This window comes from Benincasa hispida, chromosome 8 (genome assembly GCF_027475165.1).
Source record: "Benincasa hispida cultivar pf3 chromosome 8, pf3_genome.v1.1, whole genome shotgun sequence".
Taxonomy (NCBI): domain Eukaryota; kingdom Viridiplantae; phylum Streptophyta; class Magnoliopsida; order Cucurbitales; family Cucurbitaceae; genus Benincasa; species Benincasa hispida.
The window spans coordinates 20821407-20829677 of record NC_143485.1 but is presented as its reverse complement, the minus strand read 5'-3'; the positions used below and the strand labels follow the sequence as shown (position 1 = coordinate 20829677).

Here is an 8271-nt window from a genome sequence, read left to right as displayed (position 1 = left end):
GAATGACTTACATATATTGCGGTTAGTTGTTGGATTAGCTTTATGAAATTACTTTTAAGAGAGTATTGATATTTCTATACTAGAGAAAAGTATATTTGAGGTTAAATTACAAATTTTGTTCATGAAGTTCAAAAATTGAAAATGTATGAGAATTACACCGTAAAAAAATTTAATAGTACCATAATTCATTATTTGATACGTCATTAAATGATGTATTAATTCAATATTTATTTATTTCGTGGACCATATATAAATTTTATGTGCTATTTTTATAGCAAGTAATGAAGGAGGGTAGTATAAAAATTTTGAGTAGTCCTATAATACTAAAAAATTTCTAAACTATACATATGTATTGTTCTTTTAATAATAATAAAAAAAATTAATACATAATAAGTTGTAATTAGATATTTGAGTAAAGTTCAGATGTCAGAAGATGGACCGAACTATTTTTCTACCTGTTTTGTGTTTCACCCGTATTCTATTCATCATGGTTAGGTTAGTCGTTTATTTTGAACCTCTTGTCAAATACAATTTTCTCACTTCAACCCACAAAAAACATATCCAATCAATCCATCCACGTCACCACCCCCAGATTCCAAGGGCATTATCGTCTTTCCACATTACCCTACACTTCATCTCTTCCCCCTATAAAACCCTAACCAAACCCTTCTCCCTTCCTCCACCTCAACTCAACTCTCAGAGCTCCCATTTCCCCATCAATGGCGATCGTCTTCCTCCTCGCTTTACTCTCCCTTTCCTCTCTCTCCGAAGCCACATATCCGGGCGGCGGCCTCATCCTGACCCTCGTCAACAACTGCCCCTACCCGATCTGGCCCGCCATCCAGCCCAACGCCGGCCACCCCGTCCCCGAACGCGGCGGCTTCTTCCTCCCTTCCCTCTCCCACCGCTCTTTCCCCGCTCCCTACCAGCACTGGTCTGGCCGCGTCTGGGCTCGAACAGGCTGCGTCGGTGACCACAACCACTTAACCTGCCAAACCGGCGACTGCGGCGGAAAACTCGAATGCAACGGCGCCGGCGGCAAAACCCCCGCCACACTCGCGCAGTTCAGCCTCCACCACGGCCACAAAGACTTCTCCTCCTACGGCGTTAGCCTCGTCGACGGCTTCAACATTCCCCTAACCATAACACCTCACGAAGGCCACGGCGTTTGCCCGGTGGTCGGCTGCAAAGCCAATCTCCTCCAGACTTGCCCACGCGAGCTCCAAGTCCACGCGCCGCAGCGCTACGGCCAAGTCATAGCCTGTAAGAGCGGCTGCGAAGCGTTTAACACCGACGCGCTTTGCTGTAGAGGGCATTACAATAGCCCACAGACTTGCAAAGCGTCGTCGTTTTCGCTCTTTTTTAAACACGCTTGTCCTTCTACTTTTACTTATGCTCATGATACTCCCTCGCTTATGCATGAGTGTGCTGCGCCACGTGAGCTTAAAGTTATTTTCTGCCATTAATTTAGCTGCTGACGTGGAGATGCCACGCCACTATTTCGGGTTTTAGCGTTGTCGACGTGTCGTTGTGATTGTTGTATGTTATATTTGTAGATTTTTCTAGTGGGTTTGAAAATTTTAGATGTTTTCGAACTGTGTCTTTATGAATGTGTACTATCCGTTACTTTTAATTAAATAAATGGAAATAAAATGATTGTTTATTATTAATCATTACTCTTTTGCTTTTTGGAAAAGTGATTCTATCTATGCATGCCACGGTCTGTGCCTTGAAATTTGAGAAGTTAGATTTTTTTTTTTTTTTTTTTAATTTTTCCTTTGATTCTTTGGAGATAATTGTAGTGATTCTATGGGGCCAAATGAGGTGAAAATATCATATTATCTCTAAATAGAAGATACGAAAGTCATCCCTTCTATTTACCCACTTTCTGTCTTTATTTACAACCTATGTGACCATTGATTGTTTGAGCAAACTCATGAATTTTGTAATTGCAATTTTATTTGGTCCTTTTATTTCAAAATTGATAATATTCATTATCATTTTATTTTTGTTTTTATTTTTAATAATTCTTTTGGTTGAGAGAAAAAAAACAAGAAAGATTGTTTTAGAATCGATAAAGGTAGATTGAGATAACAATCTAGGTAGATTGAGATAACAATTTTGAATTTAGAGTACAAATTAAATATTCTTTTAGAGTTAAAGAGTTTATATGTAGCTTTTTATACTAAATTATATGGTCAAAATTGTAAATAATATTATTATCAAATATGAATTGTAATTAGGTTTTGGAGATAATACCCTCGAACTCCAATCAAAGCAAATCATGGTGTCCTTCAGAATGTTAGATATCAGATTCAAGATATTTCAAAGCTATGTAAGTGTAGAGTAGATAAATTAATTTAAGAGAAATTTTATTGCAATTTCAATAAATCAGTTACTAGTTAATACTATAATATTGAAATTCAAATTCAAATTTAAATAGAATCGAAGATCAATTGATTAAGTTTTAAAGAAGAAATATTGGTATGTTTACAAATGAAAGGAAAAAATTATCAATATTTGACCTTATGCACTATCAGGAAAAATTATCAAAATCTCCCATTCCTATATAGTTGAACTGAAAAAGAAAATGGAATTAAAAGAATAATATTTGGATATAGTTCGGACTAACACTTATCTTTATACATCTTCTTCAATTACAAAGGAAAATTATTATTTATAAAATATATTTTTCTATGAAATAAAAAGTTTGTTAACCAAGTAGCCTGCACAAAGATAGATGCAGTCTGATGCACTAAAATATATTTTAAATTAAAATCATGGTTTTGAAGTTAATGCTCTGTTTGATAATCATTTTGTTTTTTGTTTTTTGTTTTTGAAAATTAAGTCCGTGACACTACTTCCACTTTCAAATTCTTTTTTATTTTTATCTACTTCTCACCAATGGTTTAAAAAATCAAGCCAAATTTTTAGAACTAAAAAATGTAGCTTTCAAAAAGTTGTATTTGTTTTTTAGAATTTGGCTAAGAATTCAACCATTGTACTTAAAAATACAAATCATTGTAAAAAATGTGTATGAAACATGCTTAATTTTCAAAAAGAAAAACAAAAGACTAAATGGTTTCCAAATGAAGCCTAAATGATTGTTCATTAGTTAGAGTTATTAAAATTTGAACTAAATTCTTCATTAAAGTTAGAGGGTATTTAAGGTGTTAAGGTGAGTTATGAAATGTAGTGAGTGTTTGGGGACTGAATTGGTTATTATAATGAATGAATTATAATAATTTGTGTTAGAGGTGCAGACTATTTTAGTCTGGATTATAATAGTTTCGGTAAAAAATGGTATACACTATAACAAAGAAAAAATGAGATGATGTATGGGAAATAGTAAATACTATATGGGAAAGAGTTTTGAAATAGTATTTAGTATATATAATTGTAGGTTTTAAATTGTTATATTCTGGACTATATGAAATAAACTATAATAATCCAATCCACTAATTTCTAGATTGTGCCTCGAACGACTCCTAAATACAATTAAATTGAGTTATTTTTATTTAACATGGATGACCAAATGCCCCTTTAATAGTGAGTGGGGTTAGAAATGAGGGAAATGGAGGGAAAATTAATTTTGAGAAGCTAAATAGTGAGAGAATCGGACGAAGAGCACAGAGATCAGCGCTGGAAAGCTGAGTGGGATGACAGTTATTTCTACCAATCACAAACCTTCCCGCCTTGACCGTAAACTTAAAAGGAAAATTTGTTTTTTTAATCACTTGTCACGTGATTTACTGTCACCTACTAGCTGTTCTGTTTTTCTATTTGTTTTTTTTTAAGGGAAAAAAAACCAAGGTGAACAAAATATTAGAAGGTTGAGCTTTTTTAGGAAAACGTTTAAATTATGTTCGGGATGACTTTAAAATATACGTTTGGAGACTTTGAGAGGTTTTTTCCCCCCTCTTTCATGCACAAATAAGGTGGAGATTGGCGTGTTATTTAGATTTTTGGGTGGTTTTGAAATTTAATTAGGAAAAAGGGGTAGCTTATTATTTTTATATTATATTTTTTCTCCGTGCATTAGTGTATATCTGAACAGACACATTCCGACTATTTTGTCTTCTTCTACTTCCTTTCATCATAAAACAACTCTTTTCCCTTTAATTTTTTCATCTTCACGAATTCATCTTCCCCTTCATCATCGAAGCCCTAATTTCATCTTCATCCAAAAGAAAATTCCCTTCATTTCTTCCACATTCTTCCTTTATTTTCAAATACCGATCATCTTCTACCTTCACTTTCACCTTCATATTATTAATTTGTTTCACTGTAGTATTTTATTTGGTAAGTTGATATATTTTTGTTATTTAACAAAAAATTAAGTTTTTGATAATTTTTAGTGATTTTTTTTTAATGTTTATTGTGTTTACCGTGGATATTATATTGAAAAAAAAGTTCTAGAAACCATTATTCAAAGTTTTTTTTGTTCTCATATATATATTTTTTATATTGGTTTAATTTCATAGATTATCATAATTGTGTTATATATGTTGGGGTTAAGTATTAAAAATAACTCTAATAAATATAATAAACTTTAATGTAGTCCACTTTACTGCTGGTTGGTATTTGGTATTTGGTTGGTACTATGTTGTTGCTTTTCTGGTTGGTATTTGGTTGGTATTTAGCTATCAAAATGAGTATGTCTTCTTTGGTTAAATATAATAAACTTTAAGTATGTCTTCTTTGGTTTTTATCTACTTTTTTAAAAATAATTACCTTGTAATTTTATTGCTACTATGGTGTTTTTTTTTTTTGGAGGATGAATTTTTTTTTATTGAGATAATTTTAAATGACAAACAAAAATAGCTACTAAATCAACAACAATGATGATATCAAGTTATATGAATATAATATCTATATGTGCGGAATGGGTATAAATGAGAGCACTTTTTGAGAATTAAAGATCCAAAAATGAACAAGTGAATTGGGCTAGTTCATAAAGTGTGTACAAAAAAACTTTTTCATTAATTAATTGGTTTCTACTATCTCAGCTTTTGACAAAATTAATTTACAAGTAAATGTTAGGGATATAATTTGATATTTTCCTATTTTTTTAAAAATTAACCTAGACCCCATTTGTTAATAATGTTGATTTTAATAGTGTTTTTAAAAGAATTTTTACAATTGTGTTTCCCTACATACTTGAATTATGTTTTTTTTTTTCATACTTTTAGTAAAAATAATCTAACTCATAAAAAATTATCTTTAATTCACGTTTAAAGAAAATTTTAACAAAATCTAAAAATAGGTATTTAAATATGTTCTTAATGAAAAAAATTAATCTTTTTAAATGTAAAATTTATATTTAAATCTTTTTTCATTTTGCCAAAATTTTAAAATTTATTAGTAGTTTTAAATGTAAAATTAAGAATATGTTCCTAATGGAAAAAAAATAGTGATATTACTTTATTTTGTGGATTGGATTTAAACTAAAACATTTTATTTTATAATGGATTAATTGAAGAATTTATTTTATAGTGGATTAATCGGAGACTTAATTTTATAGTGGATTAATTGGAGAATTTATTTTATAGTTGGTTAATTGGACGTTTTATTTCTGAAATGAAACAAAAATGTAAAATGTCCATAATTTTGTATTGATTTTTTTTTTTTTTTTTTTTTTTTTTTTTTTTGTGTTTACAGTGGTTATTATTTCTAAGAAAACTCTACAATCAAGTCATTCAAAGGTTATGTATATAATTATTTACTATTATTTGAAATGATGTATTGATTATTGAATATTGAATGTTTGAATGTTAGTGTTAATGTTATAGTTAGTATTATTGTGTTGTTGTTGTTATGTTTATTGTTTATCTAGTCAATTTATTTTGGATTATTCACCTTAATATTGTAAATTTTATGATGATTAAAGAACAAAGATTCATGTCAATATAAAAGAATATTTATCATTGATTTATGGTCAAATGATGATGCATGTCTTTAGTAACAATATTTATCATGATTTTGTACCTACTTTTTATTATTATTTTGTTTGAAGATATATATTATTTTTTTAAAAAATCTTTTATTTTTTTTTTAAAAAACATTCCTTTATACAAATAGTAATAACACATCAATATAGTTGACCTAATAAATACTTACATATATTATGATGAGCAACGCTCCATATCCTCCAAATAGAGTTGAACTGTATATATCCCAACCCAGTGTCCCAAGTCCAACCTCAACGAGAGAAGAAGTTGAAACTCAAACTACTATTGAGTTAGAAAGTCATGATGTGAAGGATGAACATTGTGATCTAACTATTGCCACAAACGACGAAGAAGTTGAAATAGACGATGATGATATCAATCTAGATCAACTACCTGGTCAATTTCATAGCGTTCATGAAGTCCCTGAAACATTTACTGAGATAGACCTGAACGAGATGAACATTGAACCCGATTCGACAACGGGAAAAGACAGTAATATGGGGTCTGATTCACTGCTTAAGAGGATGATATTCAATTCCAAATTAGATTTAAAAAATGCAGTGAAAAACTATTCAATCATTCGACATCAAAATTTTGAAGTCATTGAGTCAAAGAAAACAACATGGGATGTTAGGTGCAAAAGATATGGCAATGGGTGCACGTGGAGACCTTGCGTTGTTTGTCGTAAAAAACACGGTAAATTTGAAATTACCCAGTATTGTAAACCCCAAACTCTAGGTTTTCTAGATAAGCATGTTTAGCCAAAGGAATGTTATATTACATATTTATTAAAGTAGCAATTCATGTTTATTTATAGGAATTATGATGGAAGGGAAGGAAAAACATATTAAATGAGGGGTGACGTGGCGGTTAACCCTTGAACTCGGGAGGCGGCGGGAAGTTTTTGGAAGAAGAATTTCAAAAGCATGGTTTCGGCAATTGACATGAGCAAATTTAGTAAAATCAGTGCCATTCGAAAACTAAGAGAATCTAGTTTGCAAGGTTGTCTTGCCGGAGAAAGATTGCAAGAGGAGAAGAACAAGAAGTGAAGAAAGTTCAGAGGAGGAAGAATCTCGGGTTAATCAGGGCCTGAGGTGAAGATTGGAAGTTCCAGGCCAAACTATTAGGAATTCTTGGTTGAAATTTTAAAGTAAGAAAGTTAATCAATTCTAAACAAGTTTATAAAAGGAAGTTTCTTGAAAAGAGCTTTGGATTTTGAGTTATGAATTTTTGAATTTATAACAGGGAGTTGGTACATAAGCAGACAACTGCTTTTGAAGAACAAACAAATAATTCACCTTGGGGAGTTATAGCGAGATATGAGAATGAGGATCTCGCTTATAAAAGAAATCTCGCTGATTTTGTGATAAGGATCTTGCTCTAGAAGGAAATCTCGCTAGGAATTGGGCTGAGTATAGCTAGTAAGGTGAGTATTGCTAGGATGAAAATTTGCCAGGAAAAGCTTGATCTCACTCATGAGGATCTCGCTGATCTCGCTAGTAAGTATCTCGCTGATCTCGCTTATGAGGATCTCACTGATCTCGCCCATGAGAATCTCGCTCATGAGGATCTCGCCAGTAGAGCTGTCTTTGTTGATGAAAGTTCCTTTAGTAAATGAATTATTTGAGGTATTTTACTAAGAATTCTAAGTAGTTTAACCGGGAATTATGTCCTTTCAGGCGAAGAAGAGCCAGGAGAGGTGTATAAACCGTTAAGAGCCCTGAAGAGCGGTAGTGACTAAGTGAATTAATGTCTCCAATACTTATGTATATAAGATCAAGTAAGTTACAGTGACATTAATGATGAATTTATACTCCCTCAAACAACAAATGGTTGGAGAATAACTTAACGCATGTTTCTTGGCTTGTATATGTGTAACACAGGCCAAGGTATGTCATGTAATCATTACAAAAGTTAAGTTTCTAATTTTGTAATATGCTTCCTAGAGGAAGGCTATGAGAGAATGAGTTCTTGTGTAAATGATAGGCAATAGAACTTAATTTAATGTTACAAAATACCCCGGTACCGAAGGACATTTGAGAAGGTACCTGACCAACTTGATACTGAAGGACATTTGAGAAGGTATCTGACCAACTTGGTACCGAAGGACATTTAAGAAGGTACCTGACCAACTTGATACCGAAAGACATTTGAGAATGTATCTTAGTAGCTCGATACTGAAGGACAAGTTTGAGAAGGTATCTGAGCAGAAGTACCTAAGATATGATGGTACTTACCATGGCCACGTACACGTAGGCAGTTATGAATGAGAGGCCGAAGTATGGGTCTCTTGGCCGGTAATAAACGTTGGGAGCTAGAG

At 32.1% G+C, this 8271-nt stretch overlaps 1 protein-coding gene across 1 annotated transcript; it reads left to right on the top strand.

Annotated features, from left to right (window-relative positions):
- The first annotated feature begins 512 nt into the window (after positions 1-512).
- Positions 513-1670, top strand: LOC120083971 (Pathogenesis-related thaumatin superfamily protein). The gene has a single exon (XM_039039878.2). It carries the CDS (start codon positions 720-722, stop codon positions 1464-1466), a length of 747 nt encoding a protein of 248 aa, XP_038895806.2. The 5' UTR covers positions 513-719; the 3' UTR covers positions 1467-1670.
- The last annotated feature ends 6601 nt before the right edge of the window (positions 1671-8271 follow it).

Bases quoted from the DNA above. Each gene is read 5' to 3' on its own strand.
- LOC120083971 (XM_039039878.2), top strand. From the start codon at position 720: ATGGCGATCGTCTTCCTCCTCGCTTTACTCTCCCTTTCCTCTCTCTCC.